Source organism: Cercospora kikuchii (genome assembly GCF_019650295.1).
Source record: "Cercospora kikuchii DNA, contig_00005, whole genome shotgun sequence".
NCBI lineage: Eukaryota > Fungi > Ascomycota > Dothideomycetes > Mycosphaerellales > Mycosphaerellaceae > Cercospora > Cercospora kikuchii.
In genome coordinates this window covers 2,573,556-2,597,444 of record NW_025408586.1, presented here as the reverse complement: position 1 = coordinate 2,597,444, position 23,889 = coordinate 2,573,556, and the positions used below count along the sequence as shown (strand labels likewise).

The 23,889-nt window shown below is 52.1% G+C and overlaps 6 protein-coding genes across 6 annotated transcripts; 2 read left to right on the top strand and 4 right to left on the bottom strand.

Moving 5' to 3' along the window:
- Positions 1-13,292: 13,292 nt before the first annotated feature.
- On the bottom strand, positions 13,293-14,423 carry CKM354_000878000 (uncharacterized protein; the record flags this gene model as incomplete). The annotated part of the gene is made up of 3 exons (XM_044804174.1): positions 13,293-13,772; positions 13,835-14,260; positions 14,319-14,423. 3 exons carry the CDS (start codon positions 14,421-14,423, stop codon positions 13,293-13,295), a joined length of 1,011 nt encoding a protein of 336 aa, XP_044660109.1.
- Positions 14,424-14,951: 528 nt separating this feature from the next.
- On the top strand, positions 14,952-16,664 carry CKM354_000877900 (uncharacterized protein; the record flags this gene model as incomplete). Its single annotated transcript, XM_044804173.1, has 1 exon — positions 14,952-16,664. The coding sequence occupies one exon, from the start codon at positions 14,952-14,954 to the stop codon at positions 16,662-16,664; it is 1,713 nt and encodes a 570-aa protein (XP_044660108.1).
- Positions 16,665-16,763: 99 nt separating this feature from the next.
- Positions 16,764-17,456, bottom strand: CKM354_000877800 (uncharacterized protein; the record flags this gene model as incomplete). Its single annotated transcript, XM_044804172.1, has 2 exons — positions 16,764-17,093; positions 17,163-17,456. 2 exons carry the CDS (start codon positions 17,454-17,456, stop codon positions 16,764-16,766), a joined length of 624 nt encoding a protein of 207 aa, XP_044660107.1.
- Positions 17,457-18,498: 1,042 nt separating this feature from the next.
- CKM354_000877700 (uncharacterized protein) lies at positions 18,499-19,792 on the bottom strand (the record flags this gene model as incomplete). The annotated part of the gene is made up of 2 exons (XM_044804171.1): positions 18,499-19,208; positions 19,267-19,792. The coding sequence occupies 2 exons, from the start codon at positions 19,790-19,792 to the stop codon at positions 18,499-18,501; spliced, it is 1,236 nt and encodes a 411-aa protein (XP_044660106.1).
- A 555-nt stretch (positions 19,793-20,347) lies between these two features.
- CKM354_000877600 (uncharacterized protein) lies at positions 20,348-21,229 on the bottom strand (the record flags this gene model as incomplete). Its single annotated transcript, XM_044804170.1, has 1 exon — positions 20,348-21,229. The coding sequence occupies one exon, from the start codon at positions 21,227-21,229 to the stop codon at positions 20,348-20,350; it is 882 nt and encodes a 293-aa protein (XP_044660105.1).
- Positions 21,230-21,980: 751 nt separating this feature from the next.
- On the top strand, positions 21,981-23,016 carry CKM354_000877500 (uncharacterized protein; the record flags this gene model as incomplete). Its single annotated transcript, XM_044804169.1, has 2 exons — positions 21,981-22,391; positions 22,447-23,016. 2 exons carry the CDS (start codon positions 21,981-21,983, stop codon positions 23,014-23,016), a joined length of 981 nt encoding a protein of 326 aa, XP_044660104.1.
- Positions 23,017-23,889: the final 873 nt, after the last annotated feature.

Sequence of the window (23,889 nt, the reverse complement as noted above, 5' to 3'; positions counted from 1 at the left end):
CACATGGTTGGAGCTGTGTACCCAATCTATCTTGGTTCAATTCCATGGCCTGGTATCGTGGTATAGGCGAGCCCAGAAGGTTATCCTCTCTGGGGGTTTCCCCTTACCATTTTGCTTTTCTTCCAGTCCTTTCTTCTGAGCCATATATGGATCACCAGACTCTGATTACTCATCAAGTGTGGCAAGCCACTTCTCCCATGGTGCAACTCCTGGGCTTGGTATTCCGGTCCATGTGGTTGAACACTCAACCTACATGGATTGGACTTTTGCTTCTCCAAGGTCCAGAGTTCAATCCACAGTTGGGGCATGAATCTTTTGCCTTTTGTCAAGCAAGTTGGAGTTGTCTTACAAACTCCTGGAACTGTGGCCCATTCTTTGGTTTGGTTAGGCCATCAGCAACCATCTCTTTTGTTGGAACATATTCCACTGCAACCTTCCTTTGCCACCAGAGATGTCTGACATGGTTGTATGCAACATCAATATGTTTAGATCTCTCATGGGTGTGTGCATCTTTGACAAGGGTCAAAGCTGCCTGGTTGTCTCCCATAATTTGTACTGGCCTCAACTCTTTAACTGTGTCAGGATGGGCCTTTACAGTGGGTTGGAATGGGCATTCTCCCACTAACCCTGCACAGTCCATCTCTCTCAAGAGTGCTGCCAAGAATTGAGACTGCTTTGCACATGCATTCATAGCCATGTACTCAGCTTCCATTGTTGATGTTGCAACAGACTTTTGCTTCTTGCTCATCCAAGAAACTGGGGCTCCACAAAGGAAGAAGATGCTTCCAAGGATTGAGACTCTGTCTGCTTTGTCCATTGCATAGTCAGAGTCAGAATACCCAATCAGCTTTCCTCCATTTCTCCTGAACATCAATCCCAGGTCTTGGGATGATCTTAGGTACCTTGCCAGTTTCTTCAGAGCATGCATATGCCTCTTGGCTGGGTCTGAACTGTATGAGCTCAGTCTGCCAAGGGAGAAAGCAATGTCTGGTCTTGTCATAACCATGGGCCACATCCAGGTACCAGTTTGACTTTGGTACTCTGATCTGCTCCCTCTCTCATCATACAAGTCTGTTGGTTTCAGACTTTCATAACTGTCCATTGGTGAGAGAGTTGGGTTGGCCATTTCTCTGATCATTCCCAGCTTTGCAAGGTTCTCTTGGATGAAGTGTTCTTGATCAAGCTTTAATGTTCCAGCTTGTCTGTCTCTTGTCAACCTCATCCCAAGGATTTTCTCTGGTTCTCCAAGATCCTTGATCTTGAAGACCTTGCCAAGCTGTTCCTTAAACCAAAGCACATCCTTCAGCTTTGGTGCTGCAATTGGGATATCATCCACATGGGTCAGGATGAGAATGTTTCTCTCCTGGTGGATGAGGAGGCATGGGTCCACCTCTGATTGTGTGAACCCAATCTGTTTCAACTTTGAGACACAGAGTTTGTTCCAGTCTCTTGCTGCTTGCTTCAGTCCATACAGGCTTCTCAGGATTTGCAGGACCATGTTAGGTGGAATCTTAACTCCTGGAGGTGGAATCATGAAGATTTCTTCCTGAAGAGTACTCTCAGTGAATGCATTGTTCACATCCACTTGGTGAAGTTCCAAGTCCTTCTCACAAACCACAGCCATGAACACTCTCAGAGTGTCATGCCTGACTGTTGGTGCAAAGGTCTCTTGGAAGTCAACTCCAAACTTCTGAGAGAATCCTCTTGCAACCAGCCTTGCCTTGAATTTCTCAATGGCTCCACTGATTGATCTCTTCACATCAAACACCCACTTGGATGTAACAAGGTTTGCTCCTTTCGGGGGAACAACCTCTGTCCAGGTGTTGTTGCTTCCCAATGCAGTCAGTTCCTTTTGGACTGCATCTTCCCACATGTGTCCCCATTTGGGGTCCTGAATTGCCTCTTTGTAGGACTTTGGAATAGGCACCTCTTGTCTCAGTCCTGAGACTTGAGGAGCAATTGCTGCATAAGCAGATTCTTGAACCTCTGACAGGGCTTCCCAAATCCACTCCCAATCTTGGCCTTGGACTTGGCTGAGGAATGCTCTGTGGTGCTTGGCACTTGGCTCTTCCTCCTGTCCATGTTCTCTCTGTCTCTTCTGCAGAACTTGTCTTGTGACCATGCTGTGTGCCTTTGGCTCTGGGCCTGGTCCTTCATCTGAGACAGATCTCCTTCTCTTTTGGCCATGGGTCTGGTCTTGGTTCCCCTCCTGATCCCTGTGTCCTTGTGGGTCCTGCTGTGCAACAGTTGATCCTTTTGCTTTGGAATGCAGTCTCCCACTAGTGCCAGGACTGGCTTGTCCATTGATTTCCTGGCTGGACTCAGGTGGTTCAGTGGTTCCACTTTTCTCCTGCTGGGGAAGTGGTTCCCCAGAGTTTTCTTCTTCTGGATCCTCCATCCTCTGGTACTCCTCCTTGTCCTTTGGTGGAGGTGGCAACTGCACAAAGAGTGTTTGGCTGGGACCTGCAGCTTTCTTGGCACTTGGTGCCTGAGGCTGAATCAACTCACCAGTTGATTCAGGATCTGGTCTTGGCACTGCAGGTGCAGCAGCTGCAGGTGGTGCAACTGCTGTTGGCTTCTTTGGAGGTCTGCCCACTGGGTTCCTGACAGGTGCACTGCTTGACTGATTGAGCTTGGGAACATTCAGCTCCATCTCTCCTCCTTTCTCATGCTCAAACCAAGTTGCAGTGCTGTGAGCTTTGATAGCTCTCATGTCAGGCTCCCAAAAGAGCCACATTTTGGCAGTATCTGGAACATACCCAATGAACACAGCATCTTTGCCTCTGTTCATCAGTTTGTCTGATCTCATCCCAGCTGGCTGGGACCTTGGATCCATGTAGACTACTGCTTTGCAACCCCAAACTTTGAAGTGTGACACTGAGGGCTGAATGCCTGAAAAGGCCTCCTCTGGTGACACTTTGAATCCATCAATTTCTGGGCCATTTGGAAGAGAATTTCTGACAACCATGCAGGCTGCCAAGGCTTCTGGCCAGAATTCAATGGGCATGTGGGCATCTTCTAGCATTGCTCTCACATGATCTTCAGAGGTTTGGATTGACCTCTCAACTACTCCATTTTGGATGGAGTTGTATGCCTCAGTAGTGTGGAAGGAAATGCCATGTTCCTTCTCCCACTGCTTTAGCACAGCAAGAAGCTCTCTTGCTCCATCACTCTTTACAATCTGGAGGGGATTTCCCGATTGCAGCTCAGCTTTCACCTTCCAATCTCTTAGGATACTTGGTGCATCTTCTCTGGATTTCATTGGGAAAGCCCATTTCTTCCTTGAGAAGTTGTCAACAATCTCAAGCCACCATTTGTATCCTAGTCTTGAGACAGGCAAAGGGCCACAGACATCAACAGAAACAAGAGATAGCCTCTGGGGTTTTCTCTCAGTTTCTTTTCCTCTGTGCTTTTTCATCTTTGCCAAGGAACATACTCTGCATGGTTGATGTTCCTTTGGAATGGGAATCTGAGCCCTCAAGTCAGACACCTTGTGCAGGTTTCTGAGAAGACCCTCTCCAAAATGTGCAAGTCTCCTATGCCAAAGCTCCCACTGATCTTGGGATTTCTCCTGGGCTTCAAAGGCATAGGCTTCATTCTCTTGATTCTGATTAATACACGACATTGCAAGCTCCTGCAATGTGTTATCAATCTCCTCAATGAATGGTACTCCTCCTATTAATTTTGTCTGGACAACTGGTTTCCCAGACAATGAAACAAGAGTGAAACTTGGTGGTTGAACACCATACTGCTGGCTGAACTGATTCCAAGAAACAAGATTTACTCCCAATCCAGGCACTAAGAGAACATTCTTGAGGACAATCTGTTTTCCTTTTCTTCCACCCATTACTGCATCTCCCACATGTGTAGCTATTAGATAGCCACCTCCAACCTTGATCCACTTTTTCCTCTGAAGAGGTTTCAGTTCCCTGAAAAGTGATTCTTGGTTAGTCATGTGTGATGAGGCACAAGAGTCAAGCAGCCATTTGGATGGCATGTACTTGCCTTTTGCCTCAACAGTTGAGTGTGCAACTTCATCAACATCATCATCCTCTGATGGGGATTGAGATGCTTCAGATGCTGCAGAAGGCTCTGTATCTTCTTGGGCAGCATATGCCTTCTTGGAAAACTTCCTTGAGCTTTGTCTCTTCTCAAGGGATTGGACTTTCAGGTTGAGTTTCTTCACCATTTCTTTCAGTGCATCCTTGTCTGGTGATGATCTCCTCCTGAAGTTGCTCTCTCTGGGTGGTGATCTTCTCTTCTCCACCCTGCTTGTTTGTCTTAGGTTGACAAATCTCTTGGCTTTGTCAAGGTGTGGACACTTGGCAACACCTCCAAAATGCTCCTCTCCACAGAGGTGGCATTTCAGTCTTGTGTGCTGTATGCCTCTGCCCTTGGCAAACATTGCCGTTTCTTGGGACTGGCTCCCATGCTGCATCGACTCCTCTGCCTCAAGGAGTTGGAGGATTTCCTCAGGTTCCAAGTCCCTTTGGGCTTGGATGGCTTGCCTTGTGCTCTTATATTCTGCTGGAAGTGCAAAGAGCAGGTGCTTGATTCTTGTCTCAGGTGTCTTGTAGTGAGACTCCCTCTGATCAATCTCTGCAATTCTTCTTCCAAGGTTGCCAAGGTGAACCCATGATTTCCTGATTGTATCTCCTGGTTCCATCTTGAATGTCACAAACTCTTGGACAATAGCCATTGCATGTGCTTGCTGGACTTTGCTGTATTTCTTGTGTAGCCTTGTCCAAATGTCATATGCTCTGGTTTCATCCATAACCTCATCTTGGTCATCTTGCCCAAGGCTCTCAATCAAGATGTGCACTGCCCTTGCATTGTCTTTCTTCCAGTTTGCACTGAACTCTGAGAATGCAGTGCCTTTTCCCTTGCTTGATGATGCCTCAGACAACTCAGAGGATGATGGTGTCCCCTTGAGGTCTGAGATTGTCCAGAAGATTCCCTTTCCTCCAAGTATGTTTTCCTGCAGCTTGAACCATAGTCTCCAGTTTTCTCTTGTCAAGATTGGTGTTCTCCTCTTGTCAGACTCATTTGTTGAATCCATTTCTGCAAAATCAAACAAACAAATCCAAACTCCAGAAACACAAGCTCTTTCAATCTGATAGGCAGTTTCTGGATTTCTGCCTTTCCTGTGTGCTGAGACTCTTCTCTCTCAGCTGAGGCTTCCAAGGACTCTTCTCTCTTGGGGGAGTTGGCTAGGTTCTTAGGTGGAGAACCTCCAAAAGATCCACCTTCTCAGAAGGGCACTGCTGGCCAGTTCTGAGGTATTGGCAGTACTTGGTGCTTGGGCCCAGTCTTATCCACTTGGGTGCTGCAATCCAAGGCTTATCCTTTCCTCTTTACACTCCTTTGATGTGCTTCTCTTTCAAAGCAGAGTGTGCCTCACTAGGCTTTTCTCTGTCTTACCTGCCCTTTGGGAACTTCTGGTTTGCAACCAGGATCTTCCAAAGCTTCTAGGCAGTGCAGATGGGATCTGCCTCCAGTCTCCCTTATGCTCTTTTCCTACTTCTCTGTCTTGTCGATACTGCAGGTCCTACAAGAGGTAACAGGTGTTACTTTGAGGATGAGAAGGCTAACTCTTTCTACCTAGGGCCTCTCTGCAAACCCGGGCTCATAACCTGTCGAGTTATGTGGTCGGCAGGTCGGATCGTAAGGCGTATAGCGCAGTAGAAGTAGAGGCGATAGGTAGGAACCAACCGAGTTGATTGTGTTAGTTAGTTACAGGTTGCATCTCACTCCTGAGATGGGGCATCAGCTTAGTCATGTGACCTAACGTCACATGACCTATGTCACCTAATATGCTGTCCCAAAGTGTCTCTCAGAATGTCCAACTGAAAAACACGAACATAGCGAGAATCTCACTTTTCGGAATTCAGTCGTAAGAACGTGCAACATATCCATCCAAGAAGGCACTGCATCGCTACGTAGTCAGACGCGTCGCCCACCGCGCCTGCTGCGATGGCGGAGCTGTGGCCGGAGGGGGTGATGTGGCCCACAGAATACCGAGAGCATGCCCTCAAACTCATGAAGTACCTGCTGGAGATCCGCGGCTGTATCGACCGCACTGGGAGCCAGACCGTGCCAACAGAGGTCGCGAAGATGATGATCCAAGGCGCGACGTCGTTCGTCGCAAAAGCACAGAATATCCCCGACATGACCGCCATTCACGGCGCGCTGCGCGAGATGCGAGGAGACGCGAAAGCGATGAAAGAGGAGACGTCACAGCGACTAGAAGCACTGAAGAAAGAGCTACGAGGTACAAACACACAGATAGAGAAGATCGCCGCGGTCGGAGAGGAGACGAAGGGAGCCGCGAAAGAGGCAATGGAAGTGGGCAAGGTAGGAGTCGCAATCATGAGGGACGTCAGAAACACCAACACCCAGAACAACAAGAGTGCGCCAATGAGCTATGCAGCAGCGGTAGCGAGCGGTACACTAGCAAGCAGTATGCACATTCCCCACAACACACAGACTGCATCCACCCAGAGCCAGCGTGAAATCATCGTAAACATCAGAAACCCTGTGACCATTGAACGGTTGCGTGCAATGAACCCGCGACACCTCAAGTCTCACGTTGACCGCACCCTTGAACAGAGCACGAACGAGCAAATAGCAGAGATCAAGATCATGTCCGCTAATCAGCTCAAGAGCGGAGACCTGGTCGTCAGGACGGCAAGCGTCAGCGAGACACAGACACTACAACAACACAGCGAGGAATGGGCCCGTCGGGTCGGGGAGGGAGCCTCTGTTCGCGTCCCGACATACGGCGTCATTGTCCACAGCATCCGCACGCACTCAATCGACATGGACAAATTCACGGAGAATCGCGATGAGATCCTACATGAGAACCGGCCTTTCATCCCTCGAGCGGAGATCAAATACATAGGATGGCTTACACGGAGCGGCGCGAAGAAGTCGACGACCTCGATCATCATCGAGTTCTCGCGACCCGAAGATGCCAACAAGATCATCAGCGAAGGCCTCGTATGGCACGGAGAGCTCTGCCAGTGCGAGAGATACGACAGGCAGTGTCGGGTCAAGCAGTGCTTCAATTGTCAGAAATACGGCCACATAGGAACCCAGTGCAAGACAACAATGAGATGCGGCTACTGTGCTCAGGAGCACCAATCCCGGGACTGTCCATCGAAGAGGGAGCGCGACGGACCCAGGAAGTGCGCGGCGTGCCACGGAGAGCACGAGGCATGGAGCCAACAGTGCCCGACACGACAACAAGAAATGGCCCGCGCCAAGGCAGCATATGCCACAAGAGCGCCATTCTACCCAGTCCCGGCATCCGCGATGTCTGGAACCCCACCTGGCAGCAACGGGACAGTGCTACGCCGGAAACGTTCGGCACGAGGCCTCGGCCTGCGAGGAGAGGAGAGACCGCAGGCAGAGCTCGGGTCCACAGGATCTGGACAGAAACGAGCCAATACTGGCAGCGGCCCCGGCTCGTTAGACAAGGAGAACGAACCTCTGAGTGGATCTGGCAGTCAGAGGCCGCAGCGGACGTACCATCCCACTAGGAAAGCGCTAGAGTCTCTGCACGTGAACGGGGTGGGACGCAACAGTAGCCAGCAAATGGACATCGATGTAGAGAGCGACTCATGAGGAGGAACCCCACATTCAGCATATTACAGTACAACGTCCGGAAGTCACGGGACACGGTCATGGCCACGCTACTGCGCGATACCAAAATCGGCGACTTTGATGTCCTCGCCATACAAGAACCGTGGAACAACCCGTTTACAAACACAACACACCACCCGGCGAAAGACATCTTCCATCTCTGCTATGCTTCCAACGACACGGAGGGAAGGCCGACACGAGTATGCTTCTTCGTCCACAAGGGACTCGATCATGCCCAGTGGCGGTTTGATCGGCATAGCAAAGACATCTGCTCGCTCACGTTCCAGTTTGGAGACGATGAAACACCGAGGAGCCTCGAAATATTCAATGTCTATAACCCGCCCCGAAGCACAGAACAACGGACGAGCGTTCTGCCTTTCCTGAGGCGACTGCTCGAAAGATCTACCGCCAACGAACACATGGTGGTTGGGGACTTCAACCTCCACCATCCTCTTTGGGGAGGGGAGCACATCGTGCGGGCAGACGCTGAAGCTGTGGAACTGATTGAAATCATGGAACAAAATACACTGCAGAACACATTCCCATCGGGAACTATCACTTATGAGGAAGGCAGCTCTCGAACCACAATCGACCTATGTCTCGCCACTATAGGCCTTATAGACAGGGTGGTGCGCAGTCAGGTGGACCACGAACTGGATCACGATTCAGACCATCTTCCGATCGCTACGACTATCGACCTACAGCTCCCGCGTCGTACAGAAACAGCGCAGAGGAACTGGAAGAGGCTCGACGAGAAGCGATACCGTGAGGCACTCGAGAAGACGCTCCCTCTGCTACAATACCCGAGAACAAAGGCAGCTCTGGATAGATATGTCGAGCAAATCATCACCACGATTAACGAGGCTGTCGATTGGGCTCTACCCAAGACGATGCCGTCGAACAGAATGAGGCAAGGGTGGAATGCGCAATGCTCCGAGGTCCTCGCAGAGGCAAAACGTCTGAAACGGAGATTTAGTCGAGAGCGTACGGAGGACGACTGGGAAGCCTATCGAACGGCACGAAATAAAAAGACCAGAGTCATACGAAAGGCGTTGAGACAGGCTCATCGCGACCGAGTCGAAGAAGCATCACAGTCACCTCAAGCGCTATGGAAACTCGCAAAGTGGGCGAGAAATCGCCACAGCCAGCTACCGAACATCACTCCTGCGATCGTAGACCCAGAGACCGGGACAGAAGTCGCAGAGGCTAGCGGGAAAGCAGCACTCTTCAGAAATACCTTCTTCCCTGAGCCTCCCCATGCAGATCTTAACGATATCACGTCAGCGCAGTACCCGGAGCCAATCCAGCTACCCAGAATCACAGAAAAGGAAGTCATCGAGGCGATTACATCTAGCAAGGCATTCAAAGCACCTGGACCCGACCAGATCACGAACAAAGCGCTGCAAGCGGGCAAATCAGCCCTCGTAAGCCACTTAAGCAATATCTTCAACAGCAGCATCGACCTCGCATACTGCACCGCGCACTTCCGCCGATCTACGACGGTGGTGTTACGGAAGCCAGGCAAGGACAATTACACGACGCCAAAGGCATACCGACCCATCGCCCTCTTAAACACTATCGGAAAGACGATGGATGCCATCCTGGCAAGGAGGCTGAGCTACATAGCCGAGACTCACAGCCTCCTCCCTCGCGCACATATCGGCGGTCGGAGACAGAAATCGACAGAACATGCCCTCCACAATATAATAGACAGGATATATCAAGCGTGGAACACAGGCCAGGGACAAGTCGCGAGCCTGCTGCTACTCGATGTCTCAGGAGCGTTCGATAATGTTTCGCACGAGCGATTACTGCATGACCTAAGGGCACGCAGGGTGGACGAGAGACTAGTCCGATGGATAGCGAGTTTCCTGAGCAATCGATCGACAAACGTTGTACTTGACGGCTTCCAATCCCCACCATACACCGTATCTACAGGTATCCCGCAAGGATCCCCGTTGTCGCCCATCCTGTATATCTACTATAACTCTAGCCTTATTCAGCCAAGCAACACAGAAAGCGACCCGGAGAGCACCACAGCTGTTACGGGATATATCGATGACGCCGCACTTCTCGCCTGGGGTGACTCTACAGAAGACACGTGCTCCCAGCTCGAGCAAATGCTAGAAAAGGCCCAGCACTGGGCACGCACCCACGCATCGAAGTTCGCTCCCGAGAAATTCCAGCTCACCCACTTCACGCGCTCCCGCACACGGTTTGACCTCGAGAAAGGCATCGAGACCCCTTGGTGCGATATCGCACCGAAGGCAACGTGCAAGTATCTCGGCGTCACCATGGACACCAAGCTACACTGGAAGCCACATATTGAAGCGATACAGCGGAAAGTCTCCAACACTATTAGCGCCCTCCACTCGCTTGGGAGCTCTACCTGGGGAGTCAAGATGCTTGAGATGCGGAAACTTTACCGAGGAGTGGCCATCCCACAAATGATGTACGCGTGCTCAGTCTGGTCGCAGGGCCGGACCAGCGGCTGCGGATACACGAAAAAGACGCTGCAGACACTCCAAATGCTTCAGGCTAGAGCTGCGAGAACGATATGTGGCGCGTACCGGGCGACATCGACGGCCGCGCTGAACATCGAGACCTTCCTCCTCCCAGTCGAGCAACAAATCGAAAAACATAACGCCGACGCAGTGGTGCGAATACTTGCGAGCAAGGACCCGGGTACAGTGCAGACACGTGCGATCAGTGCCCGGCAGGACAGATACGCCAGTCCTTTCGAAAGGGTACGACGCTCCGTCGCAGCCTATGCAGCGATCAACCTACGCACATTGGAGCACATACCGCCCTTCGTCGACGCGCCCTGGCGGACAGGCCCGACAATCTACGTCGACAATACGGAAGAAGCACGCAGCAGGCATGATATCGAGAGCAAAAAGGCAGAGAATATCTGTATCTATACCGATGGCAGCGGCATTGGAGGCTACATAGGAGCGGCAGCCGTGTGCCTAAGCGCAAACAGGATAGAGAGGACGTATATGGGGACAGACGCAACGTCAACCGTGTACGCTGCAGAGCTGCAAGGCATCAACCTCGCATTACAGATCGCCCAAAACATCTTGGAGGACACCTCCAGCCCGAGGCAGGTCGCCATCTGGACCGATAACCAAACAGCCATACGCTCGCTCGTCCGCGCCGAAGGACGAACCGGAGCGTATATCCTAAAGCAAATCGCCTGCCGAACAGACACGCTACAAGACAAAGGTCATACCGTCACAGTCCGGTGGATCCCCTCCCACGAGGGCATTGAAGGAAATGAGGCCGCTGATATTGCAGCTAAAGAAGCCACAGGCTGGAGAGAAGGGCAAGATAGCAGCGAAGCGGCCGACAGAGCCGCCCAGCCCGAGGAACTCTATGCCGTCCTATCTACGCTAAAGCGAAAGAGTCGAGAAGAAGCTGAGAAGAAGTGGCAGGGTACGTGGCGCACGGGAACGACAGGGAGATCCTCATTCAGGTACACTCCAATCCCGAGCAAGAGCATCCTCCAACTCCACAGCGGCTTGTCCAAGCGGGAAAGCGCGCTGCTTGTTCAGCTCCGCACCGAGAAAATCGGGCTCCAGGACTTCCTCTTCAACCGCAACGTCCCCGGCGTCCGGGACCCTATGTGCCACTGCCGCGAAGGACGACAAACTGTCCGACACGTGGTTCTAACGTGTCGCCGACTGCGCGACCTGCGCAAGGAGCACCTCGGCGGACTTCCTGGCCGCACCAACCTCCGGACTATCCTGAATAGCCACAAGCTAGCCACAAAGACCATCCATTTCATAGAACAGGCGCAGATCCTGGGGCAGAATAGGATCGGGGAGGAGTAGACGACGTCGAGCGCTGGGCGGAGACAGTAGGTACACAGATGGCGAAAAGATGAGGCGCAGCCTCGAGGAGCCTAGCATATAGCAATCAGCAGAGAGAAAACCACCACCTGGAAGAACTTGCCGGCAAAGACAGGTGGTGGTTGAAGAGCAGAGTGAGGGTGAAGGGGTCGGCTGGTCTTTGTTTACTGCGGTGACATTGGCGAAGTGGGGCTACTCCCATTTGGGATGGCGTCGGCAGACCGCCGCACCTTTGCTTCCGGGCATAGCTGCCTCCGTGGCGGCTGCAACCGTGTAGGAATCAATCAAATCAAATCAGAATGTCCAACTGGACTGCACTTTCCAACAATACCTATTGTTTAAGTTAAATAGTATAAGAGCTCCTAGCGGCAAACGTCTAACTAACCCTTTATAGGCGGCCTAAGCTTGCGATAAGTAAAATACTATACCTAGGAACTATTTCAAGTGCCTTTGCGGTAGACTACGATATTGTAGTACTAACGAGACTTCTTAGTTTGGAGGCTAATTACTAGCAAGACGACTAGTATTTGCTTTTACAGATATAATGTCTAAGTGTTAAAAATAGTCGTCTCGAGTCGACTCTATAGAAATAGGCCGTTTTGACTACTTGCAGGAGCTTGAAAGCGTCTGTGTTCTTAAACTACCACCTATGCCTCGAAGCCGACTAAGCTCTTGTTTTCTCTACCTCGATCGCCCTCGCTAGCTCGGAAGCGTTTGTGTTTTTAGAGATCGTTATGTCTTGGTCTGTTCTCGAGCTGAGACTCGACTGCATTTCTCATCCTGTACTTACTATCGGGAGTTCAGAAACGTTCGGATTGCTGAGATTAATCTTGTCTAGACTTTGCTCGAAGCAAGACAGAACTAAAGTTCTAAACCCGAACTACCCTCGTAAGCTCGGAAGCGCCTATGTTTCTAGAAACAACCTGTCGCAAAACTTTTCAGATTCAGTTGACTATCCTTGTGAGCTCGTAGGCGTTTGCCGGAGCGTCTTTATAGTAATCGTATTGGTACGCAACTCGGTGTACCGAGTCTGTGACGCAAGGTCGCGATTCTCGTCCCTAGTGCTACAGCAGCCCTACGTCCCATGGAGATGACCGATCCCTGTTGAATGATTTCTGCAAAATCCGTTCCGTCATACTGCTCAAACGATCGTCCTCTACCACAACCCCGGTTCTTGCCTCTCTGATTTGCAATACCTTCCGTATCTGCGCGAGACTCAGGTACGTAATGTGAACGGCCACAACAGGATGTTGTCGATCCGATCCCTATAATATCACAGCGATCTTATGTGGCCAGCCGCAACAAGCTTACTGAAACTGACGTCAAGATTAAGTGAGATCACAGATCATAATAGGAGGCTAATTAAAGTAGATGCGGCCTAGGAGGCTTGACAAAGCATGTATTGAGAGAGCCGTTCCGCGTTACTGGACGCAGCCAACTTGGCAACATAAGAAGCCTCTATACTTTCAGAGGAAATTCCCAGAGGAACCGTGTACAGATTGTGAGGACGTTGACAGCACTCATATAGCAGTCGCATGCATTTGACACTGGCTCTGTCCAGAGTGCTCACTTGCGCTTGTCTCTCGAGACAATCGTAGACAAGCCCGTGCTTCTCGTGCGATCTAGCCGATCTACGATCGAGCATATATCCACGGCTGTTATCTGCTACAGCTGCCTGTATCGTCGTCTCTCGTGTCTCACATTTCGAGTGCGATTAGCTTCATTCCCCCACAAGAGTACCGTGAGATGCAGCCATCAAAGAGTGGCACTTCAGTGCCTCCAAGAATATTGCAGCCACTACCTGTTAAGTTTCTGTCGCACCCACTCAATCGCCCCAGGAGTCTCCTCCCAAGCCTCGTACGAATACTGAAGCTTCAACTCCATTTCCTCATACGATCCATAGCTGTAAGACGCTGGCCTTGCGGTCAAAGCTGAGCCTGGGTTCACGAGTGCCGGCCAAAAGTACTTGTTGGACTTGTTAACGTTGTTGAACAAAGTGTTCATCTGTGTGTCTATAGCATCGATGTGCGTCTGGATGCTGATTCCGTCTCGGACTTTCCGCATGATCTCTGCGTTGTTGGCAACGATGTCGCTCGTCAGATGGGCGCGGATATTGTCGATCAATTCCTGTGGCAGCTTCTCGGCAATCTTCATGGAGTTCTGCAGAGAGATCAGATCAAGGAGAAGGCGCAGCTTGAGGAGTGTAAGGGCGATTTTGAATGTGAAATTATCGAATTCGGCTGCCCATAGAGTTGGAGGCTCGAAAGCGTTCTCTCCCTGAAGTTTGTCGAAGATGTACGTTAGGCATTGGTCTTGGCGGGCATGAGTGAAGAACATACCTTTAGATCAAGATATGGAAGCTCAAGATCACCCCAATCGTAGTCAGGATCCTCTCCCGAAGTCGCATACCACTTCATGAAGTCGTACGCTTCTTGGTCACGTCCAAGTCGCAGCATGAGCGCGGGAGCCATATCTCGCACACCCATGTTGTCACTGCGGCAGAGTCGGAGGCATTCTTTGACATGGTCATGGGCAGCTTGTACCGCATCCCGGGTCTTGATCTTGCGAAGAGCATCTAGCAAGCCGTAACGAGCACGCATGTACGGACGCGTCTCGAGCCAGCCCCAGAAGTGAGGCTCAGGTTCTTCCAATGGGTTCGCTGGGCATGTGCGAAGATCGGTCTCTTCTTTCTCGAAATGTACACGAGCTTTCTTCACGGGTGTACATTGGGCTTTATGAGTCGGCCAGTCTGCCGCTTGATGTTCCTAAGAAAGATGAGCTGAACGGCTGTACGGCGTTTGTTGGTCTGTCTGCAACACGTACCTTGCAGCGGTACCTGACGACCTTGCAGCCAGCACATACTGACAGATTTCCGGCCGCAGTCTTGCATTGATTGCACTGGGCATCGAGCAATTTGAGGACAGCCATGGTGTCTGTGGAGCAGGCGAGTGTGGGAAAGGGGAGCCAGTTGGATACTGACCATGAGGTTGTGGAACATTCTAGGTAGGGAGCAGAGACGCGTGCGGCCTGAGGCTCACATCGCGATCATGGGTTCCCAGCAGCGCATGCCTCCTGCTTGCAAACTCAAGACTTTACATTCTTTTACAGGCTGCATTCGGATGATTCAATCCAAGATCTCTTCCTGAACATATATCGCTTATTGTTGCTGAAATGGTAGAGCTTTGAGATTTCTGTGGGGGTCACAAACACCCCCAAACCTTGTTCCGACGCGGACCGAGCACAAGCATCAATTCGTGGAGAAACGTCACTTGCCCTGCACATCTTTCTCCTCATTCTCCTCACAAACACGAGACATTTTGCGGAGATGATGATCAATATTGCTGTCGAGCCATTCACACCGGCTCCACATTCAATGCCATGGCTTCTATATGGTGATCTTGTAGCACACAAGGTGAGCTGGGCTCATTTCGACCACATTCTATCTGGAGTATCAACATGAAGCAAAGAAGAGAGTTGCCAGTGCTGGCACTCGCGTGCGCAGTCACAGCTCACAAAACACCTTCCAGCCTGTCCAAACTTAACATCCCGCAGTGTGGTGATGGAGCTAGCATCAAACATGCACCTACATACTCCTCCTTCTCATTCGAGCCAGCTTTCTGGGTCGAATTCTTCGGCAATGCGTCCAATCCTAACAATTTCACCTTCAACGCGATCGACATTCTCCACGAGCATGGCGGGAGACCAAGCATCCGACCTGGCGGAATCACTATGGACTCGATGATTTTCGAGCCAGAAGCAAGCGACCCAGTCCGCACAACAAACGAGAAGGGCGGCGTGTATCGCACGACTGTGGGCCCAGCATACTACGAAAGCTGGTCGAACTTTCCCGAAGGAACAGAATTTGTGTCGACACTCAACTTTGGCAATGAGAGTCTTGACATCGCTCGAGACATGGCAGTGGCGTCGATCAAATACCAGCCCGACCTTGTAAAGTACTTCGAGCTCGGCAACGAGCCCACAAACTACGATCCAGACCGATGGGCCAACAGCACCGAGAACTATGTCAAGCAATGGCAAGAATACACTTCTGCCATCGATACCGCAGTGAACGCGGAAGCCGGCCAGACCATCTCATCTCGGCTAGGAACAGGACGTTGGTGGGCATCGTCCGCCACTACAGACGAGACACCTCTCCACGTTCGCCCAGCAGACATCATCCCCGCCGGAATCGACTCTCAAAACCAAGTCTCCGAATACAGCATTCACAGCTATGCCTTCGCAACCTGCGACCCAGAACGTCTTGCCCTCGCGACAATTCCGAATATCCTCAACCACACTGGCCTAAGAGAGTACGCAGACACCGAAATCGTGCCCTCTGCAAACGCCGCCCTCGCTGCAGGCCAGCCCTGGATCATCGGAGAATTCAACAGTATCGCATGTTCCGGCAACCCAAACGTCAGCGATACCTTCGCCCAGGCCCTCTGGGAAGTCGACACAGAGCTGATCTATGCTGTACGCAATGCTTCTGCATGCTATCTACATCAAGGCGCCACACTCGTCTTCCAGAGTAACCAACAAAGCAACACTGCTGGTGATGACGGAAGTCCCGGATTCTCGACTTATAGTATGCTGTACCCCATCACGTCTTCCAAACGAGGACCGCAGCGCGTCAACCCTGGGTTCGTAGGCTTGGTCTTCCTTGCCGAGGCATTTGCTCAAGAAGGAACGAGAGTGACCGCATTGGATACGCCAGAAGGTCTGAGCGAAGATCATTTCTCTGCTTATGCATTTTATTCTGGCGAAGAAGACAAGCTGAGCAAGTTGGCTCTGATCAATATGAAACCGTTCTATGCCAATTCCACGGGAGATTATACTGTGAGCTTCAATGTCTTTGAGGGGCAGCAGGCCAAGAGGGGAGGATATGGACGCAGATATGGTGGTCATCGTGCTCGAGCTTGGGTCAAGCGTATGACAGCTCCGTATGTTGATGAGAAGGACTCTGATAAGGTGACGTGGGCGGGGCAGTCCTTTAGAAACGCTACTGCGAGTGGGCATGTGGAGATCGAGGAGGTCGGAGCAGATGGTGTGGTGAGTGTACGTGGCAGTGAGGCGGTGTTGGTGTTCTACGATCGAGATGAGGTCTATGGCTTGTCAGCAGGAGATGATAAGCACAAGGGCTTTTGGCAGAAATGGTCGAAGTGGTGGTAAATCCAATAATCAACCACTCCCAAAGGAACACCCAAAATCTCATGCAATTCCCATTGGTATCGTCCCATCTCATCTATCCTCTAAGGTCTATTCCCCAATCTAAAATCCATGCCACTGCACCCTCTCCTCCACAGGTTTCTGATCCTTCTTCTGTAATCCCTCTCTTGCGCCCTCCGCGGGCTTTCCAAACACCAATTGTGCCACATGACTCCACTCAAGCGGGACACCAAACTGCTCCGAGACCTTCTGATCTGGCAGTGGGTTATAATGCTGCAAATTCGCTCCCAGCCCCTCAGCTTCCAACGCAACCCAGAGAGCGTACTGGTGCATGGCGCTAGTGTGGTCGGCCCATTGAGGGAATTTATCGGCGTAGAGTGGAAGTTTGGTTTGAAGGCCTTTGACGACTTCGCGGTCTTCGTAGAAGAGGATCTACAGCAGTACGAGTTAGCGATATTCAAGCTGTGGTGAGTACGGAAAGCGAGGGGTTTGTAAACGTACAGTTCCGTAGGCATTCTTGAACATCTTGATCCTGCCCTCTGTGCTTGCCCATGAATCGGCTGGAACAATAGCTCTCAGAGCGTCCTCCACGACTTGCCAGTACTGGTCGTGCTTCTCCTTCACCAAGACGATGAGTCTGGTGGATTGGGAGTTGAAGCTCGAAGGCACGTCGAGGATAGCCTGGGAGACAATCTCCTTCAGGCGGTCATCGGAGATGGTAGACTCCTTGGTGAGTTGGTAGATAGTGCGGCGGTGTGAGATAGCCTCGCTGAGGGAAAGCTTGGTAGAAGCCATGTTTGATGGAGTGGTGCTGAAAGACTTCTTGTAGGCTGGGGCAGAAGCGGATGAGGAAGAAGTCGCAGGAAGGAAGAAAGCCTTTTGTAACAACGAAGCCGCAGCAGGGACAAGGAAGCTACTACTGTTAGTTCTCGTGACCGAAGCCGGTAGAAGTCTGCTGAGCAGCAGTGGGGTCGTCGCGAGTCGGAAAGACATTGTTGCGTCGGAATGGTCCTGAGCTAACGAGAACAAGAAGTATGCAATCAGAACTGCGATTGGAGCAGTAAGAAGACCGACGCCCCTCCACGAGCGGTAGTGCATGGCGTAATTGCTGTACTAATTCTGCTGGTAAGCAGACACCATTTAACTTCGCTTTACCTCACATGGCAGCGTATCGCCGTGGCCGCGAAGACCGACCGGGCGTGTGAAGACGACACGCAGTCGTTGTTTGACGATTTGCTGACAGAGTTGCCGAGTTTTAGAACTCGGTTCCTGCAGCGGCGGTACTGTTCCGCGCGTCCGGCTAGCCGTATCGAGGCAATTAGTCGAACATCGCCGAGCTCTCGGTGATGTCGCGCCCTCGGCTCCGAAATGAGATCATCGTAGATTCTGCTGTAGATTTTTGACTCCGGACCGCTGTGCCATATGCCAACTACCGACTTCACTGGATCGCAATCATTTGGCATGCCCTGATGAGAGCAGTACATAGCCCCTATTGCATCTGAGTAAGTCTCGCTTTCAATCCGAGTCTCATGCTCCGGGCATTGTTGTCCACCCGATCCGAAAGATCTATCGGCTGCGACTTGTGCAGCCAGCCATAGTCATGATAAGAGCACGTTGCGAAGCCACCAGAGTCGGACGTCAAGATGAGAGCCTGGCCAGCGACATTCACGGAAGCCGCGGGTCTGAGCAATGCTTAGCTGTGACGCCGACTGTTATCAAGCAATTCGCTTCCCCAGCTTCGATCGAAAGTGTGCTCGGCTCTGGATTTAGCAACGTTCCGGGCAGATATCTCCGGCATCTTTTGGAGCTCAACAGACTGCCTCGGATGTATACAGATCTATTCGACCACCTGAACCCATTTCTCCGAAAGTCCCGGATTGGTGATGGGATTGTGCAGTTGCGAGATGGTACTCATGCAAGCAGCTGCCGGATCTCCGGACGCACTCAGACTCCCGTCCCAATACTCGTTTCCTGGAAAGGAGTTTCCATCCCAAGCATAGCTCAATACCAGAAGTCTGCCGGCATCTTCACCCTTCAACAACTCCGCCGGATCTCTCTTCGTAAAGCGAACATCGACATTCACTGAACGCCCGATTGTCTGTATGCTCCTCTGTTTTATCACATCCTGGAACCCAGAAATGTACGCGAATTCGACAGTTGCGATCTTGTGTTCCTTTGGCAGCCGGCGAATGGCCATAGTGAAGGCGTTCATGTACAGCTCCGTCACATCTCGATCTCCTGGTGCCCAGACCCCAAGGCCCAAGCCAACAACGTACACGTGTGCGCTGCGGCGTCTTGTATCATATTTGGCCCGTCTGTTGGCTTCATGAAACAGCAACGTGGCAGTGTAGTATATTCGAAGGTAATAATAGTCAGTCACAGCATGTTTCGGATCCAGACCATGATTGTGGTGCTGAGCCAGTGCGTCGCGGAATATGGAATGCAACTGTGGATGCATTCGAGGCGTCTTGACCGGGTCATACATGAATGCGGAATCCATGCGGTCATCTCTTTCAAATCGTGGTCCCACCAGGCCGATGATGATGCCTGGAGAGTAATCGTCAGTTTTAATACCCAATCTTGTCTTACAGCTGGGAGCTCTTACCTCTCTCCTCGAACGTGTCCTTCTGCTGCAACTTTCCGCTGTTATGCCTCCCACCCTGATTAATGAAATACGAAGGCCCAGAAACTCCAATCAGAGACCCAAGCATAATCTCATCATAAGTCAGATAGTCCTCAATTTGCAAAACCTTGTTCAAATGCTGCTCATCAGTACCATTTCGGTCCCATTCCACGTTCGCATTCCCAGAAATATATTTGCCATTTCGAAGTCTCGTGTGGTCTGAGGCTCCCATGAAGACCAAAGGTCGCTTTTCGATGAGTCTTCGTGTCAAAGCCGGCCACGTCATGTGGCGATAGAATGTTTTCTCGATTGCTGAGCCATGCTGGATCTTGTGTGTGACGAAACGACGTGCGAAGTCTGGAAAAGTGGAGTGCACGATGATAGAAGTGTTTTCTGCGTCGGATTGAATGACTTTGGGGTCGAAGTTCTTGACGGAGTTGGTGGTGATTGGTGGTTGCACTTTCATGCGATCTAGCTTCAGGAAGCTGAAATTTTGCGATTTGTCCATCTTGCTGGCAAGGGCCTTCGTCGAGGTTCAACAGGCACGAAGGGAGATCATGTCCGCGTGCGTTGATGCTGGCTTCTGCTTCTGACGAAGGGTCAAGTCCGGATGAGTCAAAGAAGTGAACAAGGACAAAGCTACCTGCGCTCTACTGAATGTGATGAGCGGAGCTTCTGAGTGGCGTAACAGACTGTCGTGAAGGTAGATGTAGTGAATTGGGGTCACGACCGGTCAAGGGCTGAAGGTACATCAGGCAGCTGCCGCCAAGCCAATCCTTCAAGAGCTCCACTCGAGAAGCACAACCTCACTTGAGGGACGACAAGTATCAGTCTTGCTCACGAAAGAGGATGAGTCTCTGAAACTTAGTATCATGGGTATTGAAAGGCCATGGAGCTCCCACCTTTCATGTCGTTGTCACGTTGAATGAACGCTGTCCAGGTTCAAAGCAAAGCAATTGCTCGTCTGCAGAACGTGTGTGCTTTGGAAAACATTATACATCAGGAGACTCAACGGGGTGTCATGTGCATAAAGCTGTTCCTGCTCCAGGCCTTAATCTCGACCTTACATGAACCGCTCAACGAATGCCTCGACTTCCTCTGGCGTCATCATCTTGATTCCGACGAGCTTGTTATCCTCCTCTGCACTTTTAGTCCTGCCATAGACGGGATTGAAAACTGCACCAGCGACAAAGCCTAGCATAGCCGACATATCCCCCTTTGCCAATCTTTCAGACGCGTCCTTCTCTACATCTGCAACACGAACGTCTTCACGTTCGAACAGCACTCCAGGCTTCTTCTTCTGCGCAATAGCGAGCAGCTGATTTTGAGTGACTGTCGCGCTCTGCACGTAGACGGGTCGATTCTTGAAAGCTTCTGGGCTCTGAAGAATGGCAACGACCGTCTTTGCGATGTCAGCGAACGTTGTGGTAGTGACAGCAATGTCGCCGCCGTCGAAGATACGGGTAGGTCCGCCTTTCGGGGTCGCCAGGAAGCCGTTCTGAAGACTCCAATCAAAGAAAAGATCGGTGACGATGGAGGCATGGAAGATCTGGTTTTGGCGATCGCGGAGGTAGTCCTGTGTCTCCGGCTTGCCTTTGGATATGGGCAGAGCGGCGGCGTGAGCGTTGCCGTGGATGTCGGCGCCGAACTCACTCGGGATGAAGAACTTCACACCAGCAGCGATTGCGGCGTCGATGAGGGCTGGCTGCTCCCAGGGCGTAGGAACGAGCGAAATCAGGGCATCGTGCCCAGTGAGGGCATTGACCAGTGCTTCGTGGGAGCTGTAGTCGACTTTGGTCGTTGTGACTTGGGTCGGGACGTCGCCTGTCCTGCCGGTGCGTGAGAGCGCGGTCACCGCGAATCCGGCGTCGACGAGGGCGCGAGTGATGGCGGGGCCCAAGGTACCTGTAACGCCGGCAATGGCGATGTTCTGGTAACTCATCATGCTGATACTGGAGCTGAGCTGCTGCGGAGTGGTAATGTCGAGGTGGACGCGTCGAGTGGTGGTGTTGGTGAGTGCAGTTGACGAGGCATTACTCTGGTGTTATATAGGGCGAGCGCATGGCACCAGCGACGGTCAAGTCGGCGTGCATTATGGGGGTGAAGTGTCTTGTGCATGCCCGCCTTGCGAGCTTTTCTTCTGACTTTTGTCATCCGGACGGTCTCTAAATCCGGCCGCAGGTTGTGCCAAGACGCCGATTAAAGAAAGCCGCCATCGAAGTACGACCAGGTTGCCAGCACGATCGACTCGTGTTTTGCTCGAGAGGCCGGGAACACCGGGCGACTGGAACGGTCGTCTGGGCGTGGATGGCTTGCACCTTTCCAGCGCAGGCATTGCCGTTCAGTTGGTCGAGTCGACTGAGCCCGTTCAGTCCACGGACACACCGTCATCAGTCTGCCCCTGCTCACACCTCCGATCGCCTCGCTTCGCGCTCTCCTCCGCCTGTCTTCGAAAGTGAGCATTCGGACGTGGTGGCATTGGTGGTGGTAGTGAGATGGTAGGCGTCGATGTGAAGTCGCTGTCCAACGCTCCACGCGTGCCTTCCACTGCTGGAACGCGCACGCGTCGACGCGACGAACGATGCCTAGGCAGAACGTCCGTCTCGTTTGTTTTCCACCACACGAGACCTCGCATCCTCTTCCTGCCCATTTCCCCCGACTTACCGCAAACAACGACGACAACACCGAGCCACATCATGTCTCCCACTCCCGCCTCGGGCCACGCTGTCGGAACGAAACCTCCGCCGCCGTACGTCGAGCGCTGGGGCGCGAGATTGTTTGAGAATGGCAACGACCTCCAGGTGGTGGCCAAGTTCAACAAGGAGGCTGGCCTCCAGAAGCTTGAGGACGAGGCCAACGCCAAAATCTCCGATTCAGCCCTGAAGGTCTGCTACTCCATGTACGCCAAGTTGTGCCGCGGCGTGGGCGCCGTCGAAGCTGTGCGCAACTACCTTGACTCCGGTGTTTTGGCCAAAATGGCCGCGGCCCAAATCAAGGCCTACTTCAACCCGACCAAGATGTCGGAGCATACTGATCACGGCTACACCTGCGTCATCTTTGCCGCTTGCGCAATGAGTCTCGGATGCAAGACTTACCTTGATCCGAAGGTGAGTTCGAATTATCTCCGTGACTGAGGTGCTTCTGAAAATAACGCATGGACAGGGCTACCACATGTTCTTCAACACCTACAACAAGTTCTTTCTAGGGATCTGTAGCACCGCTCCCCTCACCGATGAAGCGTGTTGTCAAATCTATCATGCAGCCATGAGCAGTAGGGCTACCCCAAGTTCCGCCGGCGAGTCTTTCACACCCGGTGTGCCGCACGAATTCAGCTCCAAGTCTCGTGTGCAAGTTCGTGCTGAGAGGCTAGCTGCTGGACTTTCCGAGGCACAAGCCAGTCCCTGTTGGATCGAGCCACACGGGATGCTCGCGGTAGGACAAAACACTCCGCGTCGTGGACCGACCATTCCCAGCATCATCGGTCCATGTGGAAAAGCTGATATGGGATACATGGAGGATGCCGAGTGCTGTGGCAATGAACGCTGTGGCAAAGCCAGCGCCAAATTGAGATGTGGTCGCTGCCAGGACCAGCTCTACTGCAACAAGACTTGCCAGAGCAAGGACTGGGCCCGCCACAAGGTTGTGTGCCGCACGCCAGAGATGCGCAAAGACATCGACGAAAAGCCGGAGAAGTGGACCAACATCTTCGACCTGCTGCCGGGCCGTATTTGAGGGGCCTTTTCTATCGGTCTGGAAGCTGGTCCAATGTGGCAAGCGTCCAGCTGTGCGACAAAGGCGGCTACGCAATGTTGTTCCGGACGAGACGATGGATCCTGCGGGCTTGACTGGATGCAGGCTGTGAGATGTTAGTCGTACCGCTGTGCGTGAGCATGCTCACGTGCGAACGAATGGAGTAGCTCGTCTGTAGCTCATGGGAATACTATCAGTTCTGGACGTGAGCTATTGTTGACCCATTCGCATGTCAGTCTTGTCTGTCCATGGCCTACTCATTCGTCCACGACTACGTCGCCGCTCTCTCAGTGTGCCGGGATGCATTTGAGACCGTCCTTGGCCGGCAAGCAGCGCAGAGCCGGTGAAGGACATGCGATGGCGCGCGTGCGCACTGCTACACCAGCAGGTTGACTGCGGCCGTCGTCCAAGGGTGAAGTCGAGTACAAGCCTGGTCCGGGCGAGTCATTGTGTCAAATCAATCAATATTCGGCCCGCCCTCCGCCCAATCGGACTTTATACCTTTCATACTATGCGTGGTTGTCTCGGGTGCCAGGCACAGCAGCTGCAACGAGAGGCTTGGCGCGAGAGAGAAGGGCGTGTATTTTGCTGGAGAGCGCTCTCGCAGAGCAGATGGCCGAATGAACCAGACGTTCAAACGGAGATGTCGGCGGCAGGATGTTATTGGCAAGCCGGGGCCCAAAGGCAAGGGCCACGGAACCACGAGATCTCGGGACGATTACTAACCACTCTAGCTCAATCGATCCTAGACCTGCACTGACACCAATCACAACATCCATCATCTGCCCATCTCTGCCACATCTGGACATGGCTTTCGACCCAAGCACCTCATCACGAGACGATCTGCCGGGTGGA